Source organism: Mastigoproctus giganteus, chromosome 5, assembly GCF_048544385.1.
Source record: "Mastigoproctus giganteus isolate SK-2022 chromosome 5, ASM4854438v1, whole genome shotgun sequence".
Lineage (NCBI taxonomy): Eukaryota > Metazoa > Arthropoda > Arachnida > Uropygi > Thelyphonidae > Mastigoproctus > Mastigoproctus giganteus.
Window position 1 is genome coordinate 66,816,548 of NC_143579.1, and position 25,518 is coordinate 66,842,065.

A 25,518-nucleotide genomic window follows, 5' to 3' on the forward strand; every position below is an offset into this window, starting at 1 on the left:
AGCAAAGCCCATCTTCTGTTTTAGGATCTGTCATTCTCTCTTCTCTTTTCTTCCCCCATTCCTTTCAATCCCAACACACATTTTTGTTATATATGTGATATTCTTCGAGAAAAAGAGATAAATGTATTCATATAAAATAAAGAAAATATTTTGTCTTACAAAAAAAAAAAAAAAAAGTTAAATATGTGTAATATGAAAATACCTATATTTAGATACAATTGCACACACTGTTGCTAACATGCATGTAGCATGCCTGAGTTAGATTATTGCTGAATTCTCAATATAATTTACACATTAAATAGTATGTGGAAAAAATCAGTGTGTGTGTGTGTGTGTGTGTTGATTATATAATCATAATTTATTCAAATTGTCAAAATCACTCAAGGGTCTGACAAAATAGCCCCATTTGTGTTGTGTGTGTATATTAATTTTACATAATTTTACATTATTTAAAATATTTTAATAATGAAAAAATTTAACATACAGCTAATAAGGTGTCTGGACTTGCTTTTATTTAATAATATCAGGTCACAAAATCCAAATTTTCATTCCAAGTTCTCATTTTTGCTATTTTACTGTAATTTATTTCATGCAAAGATGTTTGTTGATATTTGGAATTCTGTTTCTAGTCCATTTTTGATATTTGAATTCCATCATGGATATGTCCTTGTAAAACATGCCATAAGTTGGACCATAACTGCAGTGTTATTAAATTTGGAGTATATTGCAGGTGGAAGTCTAAAAAGAATATATAATGCAAAAATAAGGCCAAAATTCACAAATTCTGTTTCATTTATAACAAATTAGATAATATGAGGTTTGTTTTGAGTTTATAGCCTTTCACTGAAGGGATATGTATTTTTTTCCGGTAATTTAAACCTTTATATGAATGCTTGCAGAGTTATAGTTCATAACTTGTGTTTTTTTTTTTTTTTTTATTGTTTTTTAGATAATTTAAGTCATTGAAGTGTGAGCTTGCTTATCAATGGGAAAAAAATTGAACATTGAGCTGTAATAAAATATCTCTACAAAAAGGTGTTATTGAGCAAAGATGTTCATGAAGGCATGGTAAATATTAGGAGAATCATATAACTGTCAAATGTTGGAAGTGATCACAGAATGGTAAGATGTACACTTGCTATAGATGTAGGAAAGGAAAGGAAAAAACTGACTCGAGTAAATAATACAAAGGTCTTTGAAATAACAGAGGAGGAGAAAAAGCAGTATGTACTGGAACTTAAGAACAAGTTTGAGCTTCTGCAGACTGCTCAGGACCAAGATATCGACGAGGAATATTACAACTTTCTGAAAGTGATAAAGCCCAAGAAACCTATAGGGAAACAGAAATCCAAAGAAGAAAAAATTAGTCAAGAAACACTTGTCATGATGAACCAAAGACGACAAATGAAGAGCAAGAAAAACACTGACAGGGAGAAAATTGAGTATACTGAGTTATGCAAAGCCATTAGAAAGAGACTCAGAGAGGACATAAGAAGATTTAACACAAGAAAAGTAGAACAAGCATTAAGGGAAAACAAAGGATTTAAATCAGCAGCCATGAGCAGTAATACAGAAAGACAAATGATACTAAAACTGAAGAATAGCAATGGTGTACTTATAAACAGCAGAGAAGGCATAATTCAAATAGCAGAAGACTACTATAGAGAATTATACAAGGAGCGAGGGAATGATACCAGCAGTGGGGAACATGTATTGCAAAGTAGCAACACATACGACATACCTGATATTCTTCCTGATGAGGTAGAACATGCATTGAAGAAAATGAAGAATCGGAAAGCCCCGGGGGAAGATGAAGTTACTGTAGAGTTGTTAAAATTGGGAGGAAGAGACATAACACAAAAACTGGCAAGGCTCTTCACAAAGTGCATTAGAAAAGGTGTGATGCCTAAGCAGTGGAATAATGCAATCATAGTTTTGCTGCATAAAAAAGGAGATAAATCAGAAATTGGAAATTATAGACCAATTAGCTTGTTATCCCATATCTACAAGTTGTTCACAAGGGTCATTACTAACAGATTAGAAAGAATACTTGATGAGAATCAACCGAAAGAGCAAGCTGGCTTTAGGACAGGATTCTCAACTATGGATCACCTTCACGTAATATCACAGCTAATGGAGAAAGCAAATGAATATAAAACACCATTATGCCTGGCATTTGTGGATTATGAAAAGGCATTTGACTCCATACAGCATAAGGCAATGTTTCGGGCACTGGAAAGACAAGGCATAGATACTCCATATATTTTGATTTTGAAGAAAATATATGAGAGTGCTACATCCTTTATTAGACTAGACAAAGACAGTAGCAAATTTAAAATCGAGAAAGGAGTTCGACAAGGAGACACAATATCTCCGAAGCTGTTTACTGCTGCCCTTGAGGAAGCTTTCAGAAGATTAGACTGGTCGCAGAAAGGAGTCAATGTGAACGGAGAGTACCTAAACCATTTACGATTTGCGGATGACATTGTGGTCATAAGCCACGATCCCAAAGAATTAGAGGAAAATCTTAATCAGTTATGCAGAGTTAGTAAGGATTTTGGACTAAAGATGAATATGGCTAAAACAAAAGTAATGATGAACAAGTATGCCACGGAAAGGGAAATAATGATTGAAGGAGCAGTAATTGAAAAGGTGGAGTCATATACTTATCTGGGACAAGTTATTAGCTGTAATAATGATAAATGGCTGGAAGTCAAGAGAAGAATAAATTTTGGATGGATAGCATTCAGGAAATATAGCCACATACTGAAGAGCAATATCCCAGTTTGTCTGAAACGTAAAATAATGAATCAATGTATACTCCCCACCATGACTTATGGAAGTGAAACTTGGGCACTCACCAAAAGAATGGAAGAGAAGCTAAGAACTACACAGCGAAGAATGGAACGAATTATATTGGGAATCAGACTGTTAGATAAGAAGAGAAACACATGGATTAGGCAGCAAACTCAAGTAAAGGACATTCTTATCAAAACTAAAGAACTAAAATGGTCTTGGACAGGACACATAGCTCGAAGACATGATGACAGATGGACTAAGAAAATAACAGAATGGTACCCAAGAGGGGCTAGAAGAAAACCTGGAAGACAAAGGCGGGGATGGATAGATGAAATTCATGAGTTTTTGAGTAGTAAATGGATGGCCAGTGCTCAAAACAGAAGGAACTGGAAAGTTGCTGGAGAGGCCTTCATCCTGCAGTGGATTGAAAATGGCTGATGATGATGATGATAACTGTCAAATATTGGGTGGCTGAATTTAAATGTGGCAGAACTGGCATTGATGCTGAACAGCATAGTGGACATCTGTCAACAGCAACCACTCCAGAAAACATCCGTAAACTTCATAACATGGTGATAGATGATCAGTGAATCACTGTTAGAGAAATAGGAGAGGCTACAAGAATCTCAATTAAATGGATTGAAGCATTCTGTCAAATGAATAGTTTCCTAACAATGGATTCCCCCTCCTTTTGACACTCAACATAATTCAAAACTTCAAAGAAACTTTTGCAGCCAGTTATGTAACATTGATGAAACACACTTCATCACTACCAACCAGAGTCAAAATCGAAATCAAACAATGGAAGCGTGCTGATTCACCACCCCCAAAGGTGGCTAAGTCAGTGTCATTGTCAGGCAAGGTCATGGCATCTATCTTCTGGGTTTCAAAAGGGATAATAATGGTAGATATATATGGTAAAAATAGACTATCTTCCAAAGGTACCAACAATAAATGGATAATACTGTACTGACTTATTAACTAAATTACCATTTGCAGTGAAGTCAAAGAGGCTAGGAAAGTTTACTAAAGGTTTTGTTTCACGAAAACAGTTCATCAGAATAATTACTATGGATTGTTGTCCCGAACACCACACTATTCAGATCTAGCCCTGTCTGACTTCCATCTATTTTCTAAAAACCAGCTTATATGGATGGAAATTTTGGTTGGATGAAGAAGTGATAGCTTCCATACTCTTTTTTTTTTTTTTTTTTTTTTTAAATAACCTTCAAGAAAACGACCACAAAACTGGGATCACGAATCTGGAGCAATTGAAAAAATGCATCAAAGTATAATGAAACTATGTTTAAAAATAGTGTATATAGTCAAACATCAAGTGATAATTCCTATGCTAGGCCAGAAACTTATCAAACTACCCTCATGAATGACTAAAAGTATTCAGACACCTTTCCACGAATTTTGTGCTATATGCCAGAAATCCTGAATCAGAACTTTTTTAATTTCTTAATTTGGAAACTTTAGAACTTAATTTCTATCTTTGAAAGAAAACCTCAGTAAGGTCTGAATGGCTTCACGAACATGGAATATGTTTGACAAACTATAAAGAAGGTAATTCATTCTTCAGGTATGTTGTCTGTGGAAAACATTGCTGTGCAGGTCCAAGAAGGTCACAGGAACACCTGATAGTACATTAACCATCTATTAATTTATCAATTTACAATATATCTATTAATTTATTAGTTAAAAACAGCTGAGTTAAAAGTAAAGTTAAAAAAGCACTGTGTAAATTAATTACTAACCCTTTCCTGTTCTGCTGTTTTTTCATTCACTAAAGAAGTACAAATTGTACTATAAAACATCTGAGACTTATTTGCAATTCGTTTAAGAAATGCAGGAATTATCTAATAATGATTCAATTGCAATAAACAATTTCATAGTTCGAATTTTACATAGTTTAAGGCTTTCTACCCGAAAATTTTATTAGTCCAAAATGTGATCTTTCAATTACTAAATTTTCTGGATCATGAGACACTTTTTTCTTGGAAAATGTCTAAAATTCCTGTGCAACTTATGGTCCAAAGGTATACTAGGTGTGTGCAATGATTTTTATTTATTTATTTATTTAATTTTTTTTTTAGATCAGACTGTATATTGCATTTGCTTAGCATATATGAGCGAGCACATGAATTTGTCATTTGAACTTGTCTTTTATTCCCAAGAAAAATATCAATAAAACCCTACTTTCTTCTAGAAACCTCAAGCCTTTCAATAAATGTCAGATCAACAATGCCCTTGGTGGCACTGAAGATTATGCACTCTTTGAAGAAAGTGAAAGTTCATATCGTAACATTGGCAATAATAAGAGTGACAGTAGTGGATTTTGGAGATTCTACAATGAGTAAATTCTATCTACACTGACATTTTGTTTAATAAGAACTCTTGTTTTTGATACAGGCAATGAAATATTTTTTTCCAAAATTTGCCTTCTAAAACCTTGTTCCATCTTATAGTCTAGAAAATACAGTAATCAGTAAGAAACCACAGTAATGAGAGAGAGATCGATATCCTGAGTTTAGACAATATAGCAAAGGATGTCATCGAATCATTGTCAAAAACAACAACCAAGCTGAATATAGTAGTAATAGTAATGGTAAATGATGGTAGAAAGCAAGCTTATATAGCATCAGCTGAAAAAAAAAAAAAAAAAAAACCCTTAAAACACTACACAGTTCACCTATTCATACTTTCCAAGAATATGTCTAGTTCTTCCTTGAATTTATGAATTATGAATTTATCAACAACCCACTGGCTGAAGGCAAACTTCCACACAATCTATCCAGCAACCATCTTTCCTCAACTTGAATTTATGCCCCCTCGTGAGTGTAGTCTCAGCAAGTGGGAGAATACCATTGACATTCAGCTTACTTAATCCATTCAAGGCTTTCAACACCTCAAACAGATCTACCTGCAGGTCCTTGGCTTGAGATGCTGCAATTTTCAGAACCGTAGCCTCTCTAGATAAGAGTGCTCCTTTGTTCCCCTCATTAATATGGTTGCCATTCTCTGCCTCCACACCTGTGAACAATACTCAAGATGCGGCCTAACCATGCCCTTATACTAAGAAATAATCATCACATTATCCCTGCTAGCAAAGTTTCTGTATATCATTAACAAAACCCCATGAGCTATCCTGGCAACATGTCTGCACTGCACAATTACCCCAGGTCTTTTTCATTCTCCACTGCCCTGAGTGTAGTACCACACAGTTGATAAGTTATTCTGGAGTTACTGCTACCCATTTTCAGAATCTTGCATTTGTCAATATTAAACTTCAGCTGACATTTCTCACCCATTCAACCCAATTTTCCTAGATCTTGTTGCAGTAGCTCATTCTGATGGCTCTAGTTAACCACCCTACCAACCTTTGTATCATCTGCAAACTTAGACATTAAACCTGATATGTCTTCATCAGTATCATTGAAAAATATTGAAATCAACAATGGGCCCAGCACTGAAACCTGGGAAACTCCACTAATAACATTAGTTCATGAAGAGCAGTGCCCATTGATAACTACTCTGTCTTCTTCCACTAAGCCATCTCTTTATCCATAGCAGTAACTTTCCCTTAATGTCACATTTCTCTAGTTTGAACAGCAATCTTTTATGTGCAACAATATAAAAAGCCTTCCTGAATTCCAAGTACAGTCCATTCCAGTTATTTGGGACACATCGGGACTAGTACATTTTGGCCCGATTAAGCGGCTGCCCCAATTATCCGAAGTTTCACATAAATAGTTAAAAATACAATTTACCCCCCCCCCCTTTACAATTAGTTCACTGTACAATCAAATCACGTTACGACGAACTCACCACAGTAAAGTACCGTTCACTATACGATGTTCAGTAAGCGCCGGTCATTGTGATCACGTTTGTGAATTGAATTTTAATTCTATTACACAGCGATTCTAATTAGCGAAAATAGGAGGAATATTATCCACAGGTTATAAAAGCAAAGATATATTAAGCACAATTTTACCCTTTATTACCTTACCAATTAAAAAATACGTGAAAATCGGAAGAATATACGTGATAATCGGAATAATTAATACACACTGTAATATGTACATACGAACTAGTTGACATTTCTGTTCACTGATATTTGTGGGTGGGGTTTAAAATTTAAAACAGTAAAAAGATAAGCAATCCATAACAAAGAACACGGCACACACACAAATTGCAAGTAACACGATACTCGCAAGTGAGAACGGAGTAACGAGTTACAAAGTTTTAGAAATAGGAATGAAGAGAAGATCTGAAAATTAATTTTTTTATTTGATTGAAGATTTCATGGAAGTGTAAACACATTTCACCATAATAACCCACAGAATTCCAGCTGTTGGTATTATCACAAATTCAATAAGATCGAGTTTACTGTCCGTTTATGACTAACACTAACAGAAAAGCCCAAATACACAGGTAACTGCTAATTGTTTTTATTGTTTTATGGTTGTGACCTCCAGAATTTCGACCGAACCACGTCGTACCGTCGGAGACAATCATAAGGTAATCTCCAGTGCTGAGGTCTCCTGCCCCGATTAAACGGCATGCTGTCCCAATTAAGCGAAGTAAACCCTGGCTATTTTCTTGATTGGTTTCTGTTTTTTAAGATTTGCCCCAAATAAACGGCTGCCCCGATTAACTGGTGGCCCAAATAAACGGAATCCACTGTATATGATGTCAAAATTATTTTTTGCATCCACTTCATTGGTCACTGCATCATAGTAACCTATCAGATTGGTCCATGCTGCGATTGCAGTATACAGGTGACCCCCACTTAACGCTGATAATTTGTTCCGGAAAAACAGAGTGCTAAGTGAATCCATGCTAAGCGAGCGCCTCATTCCCATAAGGTAACATGTATTTGTGAGTTGCGGTTGGTGCCATAGGATATTTTGTAATCAATAATAAATGGTAGTGAAAAGATGCACAAATGTCGGTCAAAATATTTAATATACAAATATTTGTACATATAAATATTCTACATTACGTACATACAGTAATACCCCGACTTACGCGAACTCGGAGTTACGCGGTTCTTGATTTTTTCGTTTGGCAGCACTGCCGCCCACTATCTTCAAGGTCGTTTTTCATATGTTATCGATATACGGTGCGACGGCGGAGAGTGAGAGCAAAAGATGAACAAAATTCAACTTTGCTGCGCATGAGCTGCACACATATACAAGAATTTGTATTCCAACTGTCATATTTATATGTGTGCATTCGAATTCGTGCTCAACGTTTGTCGGAAATTACATCGTTTTCACGAGAGAAATGGATCGCGTCGGTCAAGCCGTATACAGTCAGTCCTCGTATAACACGTGTTTACACTACACGAATTCGATCATACACTATTTATAAATATGGTAATGATATCTTATAATATAACACGAACCGAATTGGCTTATGCACGATTCGCCTTTGTGTTTACAAGAAATGGCAGTCGAACACAGAATCATCCCAACCGAACACAACACGATAGGAATGAAGAGGAGATTCTGAAAATGTATTTGTTTTAGGGGAAACACATTTCACCATAATAACGTAAAAACCAACACAATTCCAGCTATCGGTATGCAATTAGATCGAGTTTACTACCAGTTTATAACAGATTCCACTAGCAGAAACGCAACTGGATTTTTATTGTTTTATGGTAGTAACCCCTAGAAGAAATTCTGCGTGAAAAAAAGAAGTCTCTGTGTCGTCAGACGAATTTGTTAGATTTTATGAAGCCATCGACATCGAAATAACTTTTTTACGTAAGTCATTTATTTTTTTAATACATATTTTGTATTAATATGTATAAAGAACTGCAATTTTATTAATATTTTTCTTCTAAACTAGTGTTTTTGTTAGTCCTCGGTCCCAATTAAACAAAATTTATATGTATTTATATGCAAAGTTGTACCCCGACTTATGCGAATTCTACTTGAGCGATTTTCGTCGGACCCACCTATCGCGTAACTTCGGGGTATTACTGTATATGCCTTTGTACATATGTACGTATGTATGTTCCACTGTACGTATGTAATACGTACAGTGGAACAGCTGTCTTTCTTGCTGCTAAAATTAATTCTTTATTTTTTATAATGTGGTAACTACTTATATATCAAAATTAAACTTAATTCCAATTAAAATCATGAATTAAATTGATTTTAATTGATGAATTTAATCATGAAAAATGTGTCAATTTTGGGTTGTACTTTGGCCCTCTTCCTGGTAAACTAAAAGGGGTTTTAATTTTAAATCTGCAACGTTACCACTCAACAATAAAGTCAATCGATCCTTCACCACTTTGAAACCTGGCATGTTTTTTTCTTCTTTCGATATGAAACTTCTTTTAGGCATTTGTTTCCAAAAAAGTCCTGCTGCATCTATGTTAGAAACTTGTTGAGAAGTATATCACATAATACCCCTCTTCAATAATTTTAACAAGTTCTTTTTTGAAAGTTCGGCTCCTTAATTTGCACTTGCAGCTTCTCCCTGAATTTTAAATCTATTCAACCAGCCTTTACTAGTTTTAAATGGTTCTGCTTTTTTTTTTTTTTTTTTTTTTTAGGTGAGTTTTCTTTAGATCATCATATCAGCTAATCTCTCTCTCTCTTTTTTTTTTTATATAATATTTAACTTAACTGAATTCTGCATTGGATATTATCTTCAATAAAATTAGTTAAAGTCTCTCCACTTCAATCCTAATAGCCAGCCTAGCCCTAGTTGCTTGCAGTGGAACAGCTGTCTTTCTTGCTGCTAAAATTAATTATTTATTTTTTTATAATTGTTCTTACAGTTAAACTTGGCAGTCCTAAATTATGGCACACATCCGCTTGTGCCGGCCGGGCTAGCCGGGTAGGTAAAGTGCCTGCCTGGCAACCGAAAGGTTGCGGGTTCGAATCCCGCCTCTGGCTTGGATCAAAGTACTGCAAAAAACCTTGGGAGGTGCATTATGGCCACACAAGCCACTGCGTCGTTGATCGGAATCGATTCGCTTCAAAATGTCTAATTTAATTTTCAAATTCAGTCTTTTTCTTACATTTATAGTCTTCGTACTGCATCCAGACATTGTTGCTTTTTCATCCTTATCCGCCATTATTAACTCTTCGAAAATTTAACTCTGTTGGTTGCATTAATTATGATACAATGTTCGTGTAAACTGTCCATTACACATGATGTCTAATACTGTACTGAGTGATGACTAGACTTTGGATAAATGCATATAATGCAAATATTACAAGCAATATGTTTAATAATTTTTTAAAATGTTGATCTCGGAACTACATAACAAGTCACTATGCTGCAATTAAATTAGCTTGCGAGAAAATTTCACTGAGCGTCGGAAAATTTCTCAAGAATACTCAAGTCGGCATGGGAAACGTTTTAACTCTGTTTTGCTATTCATTTTCAAGCTATCGACTCCATCAAATGAAACTATTTCGTTAAATATGCCAAAAATGCAATCTGTAAAAAAGCGTTATAGTCAGATATGGATTATAATATAAGAACAGTGTTATATCGAATCAGTGTAAGGCGGACTGTGTTATAATGAGGGCCTGCTGTAATTGCATGCCTGTCCAGATGGTCCTGCATTACTTCTTTAACCGGCGATTCCCTTATTTTTCCTGAAACAGATGTTAAGCTAGCTGGTCTGTAATTACACTTAGTCTTTTGATATCCCTTTATGAATTGCAGTTACGTTCGCACATCTCCTGTTCATGAGGACCTCCGCTGAATCCAAGGATGCTCTCATAATTGGCTAAAGGTTTGCTTACCTCCTTTGCTGCCTCCCATCTTTTAAGGGCACAAATAATTGGATAGATTCCATCTGCCCCAGGTGCCTTTTTTATGTCCATCTTCAACATTTTCTCCTCTGCTTATCTTTTAGTTATCACAAAGTCATTTAGCTCCTCGTTAGATTTTGATAAACTTGTGCCATCCCCTTCCCTAAAGAATTCATGTGTGCATGTAGATGCAAAATACATATTCAATTTGTCTTCAACCCAAGCAGGGTCACCAATAGTAAACCTATGGTCATCAAGTGGCCCAGTGTGATTCAACTCTTTCCTTCTACTGTTATTATAAGCATAGAAAGTCTTTGCATTCTTTGCCAGAGACTTCTCATAATCTGTCTTTGTTGCCTAAACTAAGGCAATACAGTAGCAATCTTCAAGGCAGAATGTGTTGGTCCCACAGGAGCTAGTTATTGTCTGTGACTCTATTGTCAGTGAAATGGAAAATATGTTATGCAAGAAGGATAGAAGGATTCTAGCTATCCTTCTATTCTAGAAGGATAGATGATGTTGTAGAGCAGATATCATCTTTTAAGGGCACAAAAGGTGATATTCTACATGTTGGCACTAATGATATTAAGAGCAAGAGATCTGAAGACCTACTTAGCAAGTACAGGACATTGCTGGAAAAAGTCACAAGTTAGGATTGAATTCTAAAGTGTCTGCAATTTTGCCAAGACGCAATAGGAGGTAGTATATGTTGAGAGCCTTGTCAATCAATTTGGCCCTGGAGAGAATGTGCAAGGCTCATTGGGTAGAATTTTTCTCAGCATGGTCTGTGTTTGTTAACAGGAGACTTCTAATAAGCACATCCCTGTTTTTACTGGGATGGGATACATTTGAACAGAAAGGATATTTAGCATCAGCATGAATATTTGCCGATGCTATCGAGACAGTGATAGGTGGGTCGTAAACTGCTAGCTTGGGGGGAATACACAGAGTAATAGTTTAACTAGAGCTGCGGGCAGAGAGGAGAAATTGATTCTTGTATTGTTACTATTGGTACATTCAGCAGCCCGAAAAGCAAGGTGTCTGGGACTGCAGGATCTGCTGTGAGACATCATGGAACAAATGAATACATGGATTGTGTTTGGGTAACTAAAATTAAGAAGACATGCATGTATACAGGCATACCTCGAATAACGAATAGGATGCGTTCCACGAAATTACTTCGTTAAGCGAAACTTCGTTTTCAGAGGTAAAAATACTATGGCCAGAATAGGGATACGTTCCTACGTAAAGAAAATGAAAAGCTTTTTTTTCGAACAAAGAAACGTTTTATTAAATAAACATTCAACTTACATACAAAGTGAAATCACATTTTAAAATATGAGTCTAAAGTTGATTGCTTATGCTTTTTTTCTTTCATTTAACAATTGCCTATACGGAGTTATTGCATTTAACACTGATCGCTTAACAATAAAACTTCTTCCTAAATCAGGATCATTTTCACTAAAAAAATTTAAACGTTTTCAATGTCATTTAAGCAGCTTTTTAAATCTTTGTTTGTTAACACTTTTTCGGCAGGAACTTCTTTAACTTCGTCTTCATTATCTTTGTCTTCGTTGCTAACAAGGTTTTCTAAATCTTCCACTGAAAAACCATCATCTTCTGCATTCAATAAATTTCTAACATCCTCTTCATCGACATTTTCGAAACCTATTGATTGAGCCATCTGGATAACTTCATTTCTAATTTCTTGGATGCTATTTTCTTCTTCTAGTACAACTTCTGACCATATTTTGTGCCAAACTCCATTTAAGCATTTCTTAGTGACTTCTTTCCAAGAACTATCAATGTTTTCAATTGCCTTTTTAATGGTGTAGTTTTTCCAAAAAGTTTTAACTGTCATTTCCTCTTTATTCTCTAGTTCAGTTAAATTGCTTAATGTTCGACGCAGATAATAAGCTTTAAATGATGCTATCACTCCCTGATCCAATGGTTGAATCAGGGAAGTTGTGTTTGCTGGAAGAAACACAACTTTGACAGGAATGCATGTGTCCAACGTGTTAAGATCAGTAGGATGTCCCGGAGCATTGTCTAACAACAAAAGAGCTTTTTCTTCAAAGTTGTTTTTTTTGACAATACCATTTTACTCCAGGACAAAAGTGGTTAACAAACCAATCAGTAAATAACTCCTTGGTAACCCACGCTTTTCTATTTGCTTTCCATATTACAGGTAAATTCATTTTTATGTTACCTTTTAACGCCCTCGGATTTTCTGAATGGTAAACTAATAACAATTTTAATTTATAATCGCCAGAGGCATTTGATCGAAAGAGTAACATTAAACGGTCTTTAGCTGCTTTGAACCCAGCAGCTGGTTTTTCTTCAATAGAAATGAAACTTTTTGTTGGTAGCCGTTTCCAGAACAAACCGCTTTCGTCAACACTGAACACCAAATTTGGTGGAAAATTTTCACGTTCAATTATTTCCTTTAGTTTTTCTGAAAACTTATTTGCGGCTTCTCCTGTTAATTTTACACTATGAACCCTGGCCCGTTTTTTAAATTTCTCAAACCAACCACGAGAAGCCCAAAAGGTTTCCGTAATTTCGTCAGTTTGTTTAGATTTCAGGTGATTAAACTGGAATATTTTTTTTATGTTAAATGGGGCTTGAAATTGCGAACTTCGTTATATCGAAGCTTCGTTATCAGAGGTAACGTTAACCGAGGTATGCCTGTATTTGCGTGTACATCAATGCTAGGAGCATTATAAATAAATTTGGTGAATTTGAGGCACTGATTACGTCAGTGAACACAGACATTGTAGGAATAGTGGAAATGTGGTGCCACTCACACATAAGTGACTGAATTTGAAATATGTGGAGTACAATGTATACAAGAAGGATAAACATGACAGGAGAGGTGGAGGGGCCATGCTCTTAGTTAAGAAGAATGTTAAATCTAGGGCAATTCATTCAGGTGACTTGTGTGAGGAGTGCAATGTTGAATCAGTTCTGTATGATATAAGCACTGGGAAAACAAAGTTGACAGTTGGAGTATGTTATAAGCCTAATGACTCTGATGAGTATACCAAACAGCTATACAGGGAAATCAAGTGGGTCAGCATCTCAGAATGTCTCGTGATGGGGGATTTTAACTTTCCAGATGTTGACTGGAATTTGTGGGTTGCTCACTCACGCACTAGCAAAACTTTTGTGGTTATTTGGATGACTGTTTTCCACAGCAGCATGTTAGAGAGGCGACAAGTGTAAGCAATACTCTTGATCTGGTTATCAGCAGCAGTTCTTCATGCATTAAGAATCTGCAGGTAAATGACCCACGGGGTGGCAGCGATCACAGTGTACTAGTGCAGAATTTAATTATAGACTTAACATTAAGGTAAAGGGAAAGGCTTTTGTTTTCGTAAGGATGACTATAGAGGTTTACTGCGATCACAGCATTGATTTATGAAGAGGCAGTCTTGACTAACCAATCTAGTAGGTTACTATAATGTAGTGACCAAGGAACTGGATGCAAAAAATAATTTTGACATCATATTATTTCAGGAAGGCTTTTGATACTGTTACACATAAAAGACTGCTGTTCAAACTGGTGCAATGTGGCATTAAATGCAATTTACTGCTATGGATAAAGGGATGGTTAAGTGGAAGAAGACAGAGTGGTTATCAATGGGCACTGTTCTTTGTGGACTAATGTTATTAGTGGAGTTTCCCAGGGTTCAGTGCTGGGTCCGTTGTTGTTTTCAATATTTATCAGTGATATTGATTCAGGTATATCAGGCTTAAGCCTTTATAGCACAAATGCTTAAACATTAAACCTTTGTGCTTCAAAGGCTTAATGTTTAAGTTTGCAGATGACACAGTGATTGGTAGAGCGATTAACAACAGTCATTGGGGTTGAGGTACTGCAACAAGATCTAGGAAAATTGAGTCAATGGGCTGAAAAATGGCAGTTGAAGTTTAACATTGACAAATGCAAGATTCTGCAAATGGGTAGCAGTAACCCCAGAGTAACTTATCAACTGTGTAGTACTATACTCAGGGTAGTGGAGATTGAAAAAGACTTGGGGGGGGGGGGTAATTGTGCAGTGCAGATATGTTTCCAGGATAGCTCATAGCTCATGGGGTTTTGTTAATAATATACAGAAACTTTGCTAGCAGGGATAAGGCGGTAATTATCCATTTGTATAAGGCCATGGTTAGGCCACATCTTGAGTATTGTATACAGGTGTGGAGGCCTTGCTTTTGGAAGTATGTGGATCTGTTGGAATGGGTGCAGATTGGCAACCAGATTAGTGAGAGGAAAAAAGGAGTGTTCTTACCTAGAAAGTCTTCAGTGCTGGAAATTGAAGCGTCTCAAGACCAGGCAACTGCAGGGAAATCTGATTGAGGTGTTAAAAGCCTTGACCGGATTGAGTAAGCTGAATGTTAATGGTATTCTATCATTTGCTAAGACTATACACATGAGGGGGCATAAATTCAAGTTGAGAAAGGATGGTTGCAGGATAGCTGTTCTGAAGTTTGCCTTCAGCCAGCAGGTGGTCGATTGTTGGAACAGGCTTCCATCTGTTCTTGTGGAATGATGCATTGAATAAATTCAAGGGAGAACTAGACAAATTCTTTGATGGAGTGGATGGGTTAATTTATTTTTTATTTTTTTGTTTGATGCTACATAAGCTTGCTTTCTTGCATCATTTGCCATTACAACTAGTAGAATAACATGTGAACAACACTTCACATCACACATGAAAAGGCTTTAATGCAGTGAAAACATACCAACTTACCAAGGCGCCTCCGTAGCCAGGTGGGAAGGAGCAGCAGTGCGTAGCATACGCTTCTTGATTAGACCGGGGTTTGAGCCCGTCACCACCAAATACGGAGGATGCGGAAAGGTCATTCAGGGAATGACCACCGCATATCCCGGAGCAATATGGCCTTAGTTGCTAATGCTCCTAAAAACCAAATAACAACAACCAACTTACCACTGGCAAAAAAGTTGAAAGTGTTAGCTTCAGCCAGAAAAGGTATGGCAGTAGATTTTTGGGATATTCACAGAGTAATACTTACAGCAATCAATGCATATTATGTAACATTACAAAGATTATGGGAAATAGTTAGACTTGAAGGGATCTGGATGGATTGTGTACAGATGGAGTTCATCTTCCCTTTGATAATGGCTAAAATTCCACAGCACATCAGGTATAAGAGCTGCTGCTGGAAAAGTTTTGGTGGAATGTCCCGAAACAGCCAGTATATAGCACAGACCTCTTGCTGCCTGATTTTCACTTGTTTTCCTGTAAAAAAAAAATAAAACAAACTGATATTTTAAAGAAACGATATGAAATAATTCAGTGAACAGTTTTACTGTTTTATTAATAAAATACAGTTTTTAAAAATTTTGCATAATTTGATTAAAGTATGAGACAAATGTCTCAGTCATGTTGCTGAATATGTGAGAAAATAGTATATTGGTAGTAGTTTCAAGTGTATGTTTTTAAGTGTTTCAGTAAAAATTCCTTTGCATGTAAGACCATTATAAACTTAATTTCTGATCAGCTCTCATACATAAATTTTATGAACCCTCTACATAGGAAATAGCCAACAGTTCTCTTCAAATAATGGTGAGAATGAATATACTGGAGAGAAATTAATATACTTGGAGCATAAAACATGATAAAAAACCAACCTTGCAAATAGAGAGAGAGAGAGAGAGAGAGAGAGAGAGAGAGAGAGAGAGAGAGAGAGAGAGAGAGAGAGAGAGAGAGAGAGAGAGTTGTTTCTGCTATGATACCAGGTGTATCATAGTTTTACAGTAAACCCTTGCTAATCCGGTTACAGTTAATCCAGATATCAGATAATCCGGATCGAAATATGAAAAATTCTGTTCACATTTGAGTACTTTGAAAGACACATGGGATTTAGAAAGGCAGAGAAGTCACTGACTGTGCAGAGAAAGACAGAACATACCTTACATTGTCTTAGCATTAGCATTAGTAGAGGCATTTGATGCAAGAAAGCAAGCTTATGCAGCATCAGCCAAAAAAAAAAAAAAAAAACCCACTTCCACTTCACCCCTCTGTTCGTTCAAAATACCTGTCCAGCTGAGCCTTAAACTTATTTAGGCTATCAACCTCCACCACAAGGGATGGAAGTCTGTTCCACCAACCAACCACCCGCTGGCTAAAGGCAAATTTCCGCACGTCTATCCTACATCTGTCTTTCCTCAATTTGAATTTATGCCCTCTCAGGTGATTTTTCTGAGCTAGAGGAAGAATCCCATCAGCATTGAGCATGCTTAAACCATTCAAGGCTTTATACACCTCTATGAGATCACCTCGCTGGTGCCTAGTCTCCAGACACTGTAATTTGCAAAACTTAAGCCTTTCTTCGTAAGAGCAGTAAAAAAGTCTTGCTTGTTGTTCAGTATTGTTGTTGATCTGAGATGGACGGATGTTATTGCTTGTGTAGCTTCATTTGCATACTTCTTTATATGTACATAAGTTAACATATTTTATATAATTATTGGTCCTAAAGAATCGAAAAGTGGAATAAAAGGAAAACACGTTACTTTAACTATCATTAAGACAGATGTAGAATAGATGTGTGGAAATTTGCCTTTAGCCATCGGGTGGTTAATTGTTGGAACAACCTCCATCTGTCGATTGTGGAAGTTGATAGGTTAAATAAATTTAAGGAGGAACTGGACAGGCATATGGAGGGAATGGTGTGATTTATTTATTATTTATTTTTTTTTGGCTGATGCTGCATAAGCTCATACACTTGCTTTCTGCATCACATGCCACTACTGCTACTACTATTAACTAGCTGAAAGTGATAGAACTTAAATTGTGTTCCTGGAAAAAAATTGCTGAAGAATTTGGTATTGGCCAACAGACTGTCAGATATTAAAAAACAAAAAGAATCTATAAAGACATTTGCTTTAAAATTTGATGTTGAAAGTGATAAAAACAGTGTATCAGATAGACAGACATTAAAAAAGCAAAAAGAAGTGTTGCTGAAGAAGCTGTATTTAAGTGGTATTCAGAGCAATGATCAAGTGGCATTGGAGTGCAATGCCAGCGCCACCTGGAAAACTAAAAAAGACAATACATTTATCCATAAATAGATGGATAAATGTATTGTCTTTTTATAGTTTTTAACTAAAGGCTTTACAGTGATTTTTTTTTTTTTTTTTTTTAAATTTATTTTCATGAGCACTACCTATATTTTATTTATTAAGTTTTTCATTTATTTGTGTTCTGAGTTTTTGTTCTTTTAAGGCTATCTTTTGCTTCACTAATATGGATGACCTCTCCCCCCAATTAATCTGGATTATCAAGGGTTTACTGTACATCTTCTTTTATTTGATAGAAAAAAAAATAGATCCAGTTCTGTAGTTTAGTATAAAATTACATTATTTTTCATATGTTGTTATTTACATTTTATTTAGAATCTTGCAATATGTTAAATTAACAGTTAAATATTGATTTTGCTTTCTTGCAGCAAGCTCCTATTGTACAGCTGACAGAAGCAAATTTTGAAAATGCTGTAACTCAAGGTGTTACATTTGTAAAGTTTTTTGCACCTTGGTAAGTTGTTTTTCCTGCACTATATTGAAATAGGAAATGATTACAAAAAAATAATAGATGTGGCCATTAAATAACAAGACTGCATATGCAATTTAAAAAATATTTCCTACTCTCAGCATCTGTGGACCTTATTGTAATTGTGTTCCAAAGTCTCAACCAGTTAAAAAAAAAAGCAAGCTCTGTGTCTCAAACATTACTAAACAAAAATTGAGCAATATGTAAACATCAAAAATCTAATGAAAATGAAGAAAACTGAAACTGTATTATACTACCTATTACATCAAGTGTTATGAAGAAGACACCTTATCAAGAGCACGTTTTCGTTAGGAAGAGAAGAGGATAAAAATGACAAACAACCTGGATTGTTTGTCATTTGCTTTCTTCTCAAATTCAGAAGAATGTAGAAATGTGAGGAATTGTGTTAAATGATAGTCATTTAAGCATCACAATGATGGCAGAGACATTAAATCTAGCTAAGGTGATGTGATATGGCTTAAGTTGCTGATATGCCTGAAAGTCGGCAATTTTAAAATCTGTGGTTTTTAAAATGAGGTAAATTTTAATTTATTCGAACATAAGAAAAGTCTATGTCAAAATGATGCCAAAAATCAACCAAAAAAAAACAAATGCATATTGAAATTTTAGAAAAAAATTGAATACAATTCAAACTTTTTGAGTAATATGGTCACTTGTGATGAAATTTGGCTCAATCAGTGCTATGGAAAACATCTTCAAGACCAAAGACCATACAGATGTCAAACAAAGACCAAGATCATGCTTGTCTTTTTCAATGTGAAAGGATTGATTGTGATTGAGTATGTACCACTTGGTCAAACAGTAAATCATTGGTATCACATTGAACTTTTTACAAAATTGAGAAAGGGAATTTGAAAAAAGAGAGTGGACTTGTAGGAGACAGATTGGATTCTGTACCAAAACAGCATGTCTACGTAAAATGTAATGTTTGTTTGATATCACATATTGTACAACATGTAATGTCAGCATTTTGCATACAAAAATTGTACAGCTTATTGTACAGGATTTTTAGCCAGAGAAACGTATTTTTTCTCTGGCTAAATCTTATTTTATATATATTTTTTTTAATATTTTATTTTATATTATTTTTTTCCTCTTTCTGAAATTGAAAAATCACTCAAAAGGAATCCAGTTCTAGTTTACATTACAAAAAAAGTAGTTTCTCAAAAAGGTTCACAAAAATATTTCTTCAAGAGATGCTTGGAGACATGCTATGAAATGCTGTTTAGTTTTTGAGATCCTACTTTGTATAGATAATTTTCATAATTTTTTTTTTTAATAAACCACTTTTGTGATATCATTTTCATTGTTTAATGGCAACATCTTGTATTGAGAGTAGTTATAATTAAATTACAATACTTTCAAGGTTTGTAATAGATTTGATATAATTAATTGCCTGAGTCAAAATCGTGATTCAATAAGACTATGCAGATATTGAAAGGCATGAAAAAAAAAAAAGTTTCAGGAATTGACACCAGAATGAAATTGATGCTGTGCACTCTTAGTATGCAATTCAGGTACTACTGAGTCTTCAAATGGGCCATAAAATGACAAGAATGACACTTTTTCCACATAATGAAGATAAAAAAATTTTAAAATAATTTATATACAGTAGACTGTCAAAATAATGGCACTCCAAATAACAGAACATTTGAGCTAATAGCACATTGCGATTGGATGTTTACATACAGCGCAGATGACTTGCAGTGTCGGAAAAAGAAAATGCCAAGTCACATGATTACTGTATTTGTTTAAGTTTGCCATTTTGAAAGTGAATTGTGTACTAATATCATGGATTATACCGTTGTTTAGCATTTATTTTAAATTAAAAACCCCTCACTATGACTCCTAAAGTTAATAAATCTCATACAGAAAAGAACCTGATATAATAATAGATATATTATTATATCAAGAAACTTGATATAATAATAGAAAATAGAATGGGCAAGGTCATCAACAGTTAACCCATAAGACCAAGTAGTCCAATGTGATTCAACCCCTTCCTTCTACTGTTAATATAAGCATAGAAGTATTTGTTGTTATTCTTTACATTCTTTGCCAGAGACATCTCGTAATCTGCCTTTGCATGCCTAACTTCCTTTGTGACTTGATTGCAGACTAATTTATATCTACCATAGGCTTTTGTATCACCTGATAATATATGCATCCCATTCACTTTACTTCCCTGACACACGTCTCAACTAAATGGATGTCAGTTCATCTGACATCCATTTAGGTCTAAGCAGTGTTTCTTTGTTGGTATGAAAAGCCTAGTAGCTTCTTTGATTACTTCCCATTTAGAATGAATTTTCTGTTAGTAAGATCATCAGTTGGTACCACTGCACACAATTTAACATCTGTCTGAGACCTCTGTAGTTACCCTTACCAAAGCAAAAGCCTTTCCCTTTACCCTTGACAGCATGCAGAATGGAGTAAATGTCAAGAGAACCTTTGTGGGAGTGGGGGGAGTATAAATAAAATAATTTTTTGCTTATATATATATACAGTAGACTTTCAGAATAATGGCACCTTTGGGGATTGAAGGTGCCGTTATTTCAATTTTTTCATTATCTAGAAAGTTTTATTTTTAATATATTGCAGGAATAATGAGGCTAAATAAGAAATAGAGAGATTAAGAATGCAATTTTATTAACTGCACATAAAAAAACAAACATGTTAACGATCCAATATTATTTTCTGCCATTAATACACTCCTGCTTACTCCCCATTCTATTTTATTTATTATATTGTTTAGTCTGCGTGGGTAGCACAGTGGTATCGTCACTGTCCTCCCAGGTTCAAGTCAAGTCCAGTCAAGGAACTTTTATGGACTTTTTTCCACTCCGTGGCTGAGATCTCAGGCGTAAATAGCAAGGTTTTTCCCCCAGAAACTGGAATTTATTTGTCTAGCAAAACAGGCAAATCAATTAGAGACCTCAGTCAATTTACAGACAACATACATATATGGGTATATGAATTAACTTGATATAATCCAATAGTTTGAATTATATTAAGTTTGTCACTAAGCTTTAATGTTCTTCTTTTCGTCTGTGTATGAGGTTGTGTAGTATCTTTCTGTGTGTAGTATCTTAATGACAATTTACAGTGAAACTCAATCGCTGGTTGCTATCTAATTTACAGACAGTGTAATGTGATACACTTGACTGAAATGCATTTTAGATAGGCAGTATTTTGGTCATTCCTCTTTTTTATTTTTAATCTTTCATGTGGAAACAGATATGCAAATTGTAGAGGTGAACTATGTGAACAAAAATTTTCTAAACACATCTTATTAGTACTGTGGATAACTAGAGGTCTTCTGGGCTTTAACCTTATTTATTTTAATTTTTAAATATTTGTTTTAAGTGGTTTATCACCCTGTTTTACGGTATCCATTTGCAGTGGCAATACATAAATGAATTGACGTGTGGCACTATCCATTTCAGATTAGCCAATCTGAAAGTATTGAAGAATTTTTAAGAAAGTTTTAATGGCATCAGTTTATCAAAATCAGTATTGAAAGGGAAATCAGCAAATTTGGACATTATTTAAATTTTAAAATTTGCTATCAGAGTCATCACTTTAAAATCACTTATGGAAGAAAATCAAATCTTACATATTTTTTTGGTATATGAATTTTGATTTGTGTTTCCTAATGAATATCCGCACGTGGGTAAGCTTTTTTGAGAACTCATTTTTGTCAGTTTATCTGGCTATTAATTGAGGCATGTGCTAATGCTTTGGATATGTTTATACTGATTTATTTGTTTACAGATGAAATTTTTATCATAATGTTTTACAGTTTTTTATTTTTTAATTTATTTGTATTTTTTAATTTTGAAATTTAAATTTGTCTAATCTTATTCTCAGGTGTGGTCACTGTCGTCATTTAGCTCCAACCTGGGATGACCTTGGAAGAAAATATATTCACAATACCAATGTCAAAATAGCCAAAGTAGACTGTACAGTTGAAGATAATTTGTGCAACAAGCACAAGGTTAGTAGTGAAGTTGCCGTTAAGTCCAAAGTAAGGGCATTGGTTGTCTTTATATCAAAAGAAGTAAATAAAAGAACTTAATCTATTAATAAGTGATAAGCATATGAATTTTAGTTCTTTAAGTTTGGTTTGGACTAGCAGTTTGCATCACTGTGTTAAATTCAAAACATATGAGCTGAGAAAAAAGTGTTACCTACTCAGAAATAGATAAAAACATTTTAGACCTGATTTTTAAAGTTTGTCAAGTACAAAATTATAGAACTGAACTTGGTAAAACTTTAAGTTCAACCAGGCAACATGAGCTCTTGTTATACATTGTTTCATTATCAATGTGACTAAACAGTATATGACAACTACACTAAAACTGGCAAAGAAAAAATGATGTGTCAGGTTTGCAAAGATGTTTCTCACTTATAATAGAAACACTGCAATTTACTATGTCTAAGAGAAAGAGAGATGAAGATTAGGTCATCAGGAATAATACCAAAGAAAGTGGATGATTTTTTGCTTAGTATAATATATTTAATTTTGTTACATTAGGAACATTGCAAATCCATACTTGAATTTTCAATTGGACCTCTTCCTTTCCTTTATAGGTTCAAGGTTATCCAACTTTACTAATATATAAGAATGGTGTGCAGATAACAGAGTATAATGGAGCCAGAGATCTTGCAGAACTGTTCAATTTTGTACAGGATCATCTATCACATGACGAACTGTAGAAAACTTGGAAATATAATGAGTTTATTCACTTTCATAAGCAACTTTTGTATTTGGGCTGACTATCAAATGTTTTGAATATGTTAAACTATTAAATCATTCTATTCATTTTTAATACATTCAGAAAGAAATTAATTCATAGAGGGATCATTTCCCAATTTTCATAATGGTTAAAAAAAAAGTTATTTTTGTGATAAAACATTACTTTATTTTGTCCTTTCTTCTTTGAAAAAGCATTAGCATATTATTATTGATATTTCTGTATTGACCCGTAAATAGCTCAGATTAATTTGGGTTATTATCTTAAATAACCCAATAGGCATGCGCATTTTATTTATGAGAGGGGAAAAGACATCAAGCAAGCACTGATTCAAAGAGACTTGAATTATGGCAAAGAACTTATGTACACATCTGTATAAATAAATAGTCATACATGTCAGTTCTATAAACAGTCAGTTCTGTAGAAACATTTAATATCTTCACTCTCTCCATACATCTAGCGTATGAAAAGCATTTTTAACAAGAATATGCAGTTCTATCCTACTGTACATAGAAGATGGCTGTACGTGCTAAGTTAGGCAATAGCCACCCTTATCTGCCTATTTTATACAAGTAAAGAACTTTACATTTTATATAAAATTCTAAATAAAGCTGGAATACTTTAATGAAGTTTTTTTTTTTTTTTTTTTTTTAGCATTATAACATTAGAACATCATTAATGTGAAATTGAGGGGTTAGAGAGATTTTTTGTTTTTTTGCAAATGTTGTCTTGGAACTTCAGAAAGAAAAAAACTGGACTTTGCATGCAAACTTCTTAATCATTTATTTATGTCATTGGACATGGATTTTCTTTGTTATATCTGAAATATTGCATATATCTAGAATACTAAGCTTAATATTGTAAATATCAATAACATGAACCAAATATCAAGTTGCATGGGGCAACTTGAAATTATTGCCTATTATGCTATTCAAAACCTGATTTTTTTGAACTTCTTGTTCATTTGTTAAAAACAGCCATTGGTAAATTATGCTATCAACTAAAGAAATTGTAATATGAATAATTGTTAGTAAGCAGTAAATACTAACTGCTTATATGAAAACAAAAAATATTTATGTGTACATGGGATTACTATTTAATTTCCTACTCTAATTACTCAAGTAATAATCCTAATTGACTGCTTGACTTTGGACCTCTTTTGATGTTAACTATCTTGAACCAAAAGGACTTCTTGACCTTGTGTTATAACCATTTGGGCAACTCCCTTGCATAAGAATTTTCTTAACTCCATTCCCCCCCCCCCCAGTATGCGTGATGTTTGAATATGTACTGATATCTTTGGATTGTGACTACTAACTTGCCATTTCACCATTAAAAGAATTAATTTGCATCATAAAGTGGCATGCTAAATCTGAAAGCAACAATGAATTTTTTAATGCCACTGAAAATTGCACTAAATGACCAATGGTCTGTCACAAATTTTTACACTGCTGCATCCTTTTAGTCATGTAGTTTGGTTGTTAGTGCGAGTTACGGGTGGGTAGGTAAGACTATTCAGTATGAAAATATTTTCCTCTTCTGTGCAACTAGCAAATTTCTTAGTAGTATCCATCTGCAGTAATCACTATGTTTAGATGATTTGCATATTTATGGCAAAATGGTTACTGCACACTGGAGAATGAGAAGGTTACTTGTCTGCATGTTGCCTGTTAAAAAGCAGGACAGAGTCAAATCTCTCATATGGACACACACATCCTTGTTGAAGCTTGGAACCTGCCATATTTTGGATGGTTATCTCCCCTTCCAAAATACACTATGTGCAAAAAAAGGTTTTACGCAGTTGTTCACTAAGTTAATTGAAGAGTTTCCCTGATGCAGCCTTTTCCACAGTAAATTGAACCAGTACAATCCTCTAACTGACATCCTTTTCTTTTAGGCAGCACAGGATAAGTGCAGGCTTAAATGAACAAGGCTCTTTTCAGATTTTATTTTATTACAGGACATCATTGAAATAATTCACAAGAAAGAACATTTAAATTTTTTCTTTTAAATTAATCTGGTCAAAGGGGCTCACATCTGGTGAGTATGAGCTTGGCACACCCAGGGTCCTGAGCTGGATATCATCATTCTTCTCTTTCTTGGTGATTCCCTTCTATTTCTGACTCTCTCTCTCTCTCTCTCTCTCTCTCTCTCTCTCTCTCTCTCTCTCTCTCTCTCTCTCACAGGGTAACTCGGGAATTTTTTTTGGCTGGTGCAGCATAAGCCTCAGGCTTCCTTGCACCATATGGCTAATAATAATAATATAAATAGATGAAAGTTGCTGTGGTTCACAAATTGAATAATCTGAAAGTTTTTTTGTGTTTAGTAAGCATATTATATCAGACTAATCCTTCATGTAAAAATTGTGGATCCCATGAACTCTGAGTTCTTTATTGCTAGTTATCACTGACTATCTCTAATCTTGTTAATGAATATCATCAGGCAATCAAAAAACTTTCTCATGTCATTAATTATAGCAATGCAAATAAGCCTTATTTCCAAAACAAATGTATTGTATATTACTATGTATCCTCTTCGAAGAAGTTCTTGGACCCTAATTGTTGACAGGAG

At 34.6% G+C, this 25,518-nt stretch overlaps 1 protein-coding gene across 2 annotated transcripts in view; it reads left to right on the top strand.

Moving 5' to 3' along the window:
- The window catches only part of prtp (thioredoxin domain-containing protein pretaporter), a 150,764-nt gene extending 127,433 nt beyond the window's left edge, over positions 1-23,331 (top strand). The window contains exons 8-10 of one of the 2 annotated variants that reach the window (XM_090373271.1): positions 18,069-18,154; positions 22,061-22,187; positions 22,784-23,331. In XM_090373271.1, the coding sequence (XP_090229397.1) occupies positions 18,069-18,154; positions 22,061-22,187; positions 22,784-22,909 (339 nt within the window). In that variant the 3' untranslated portion in view covers positions 22,910-23,331. The remainder of the gene's footprint in view (positions 1-18,068; positions 18,155-22,060; positions 22,188-22,783) is intronic. The other variant, XM_090373270.1, reaches the window with a different exon arrangement.
- Positions 23,332-25,518: the final 2,187 nt, after the last annotated feature.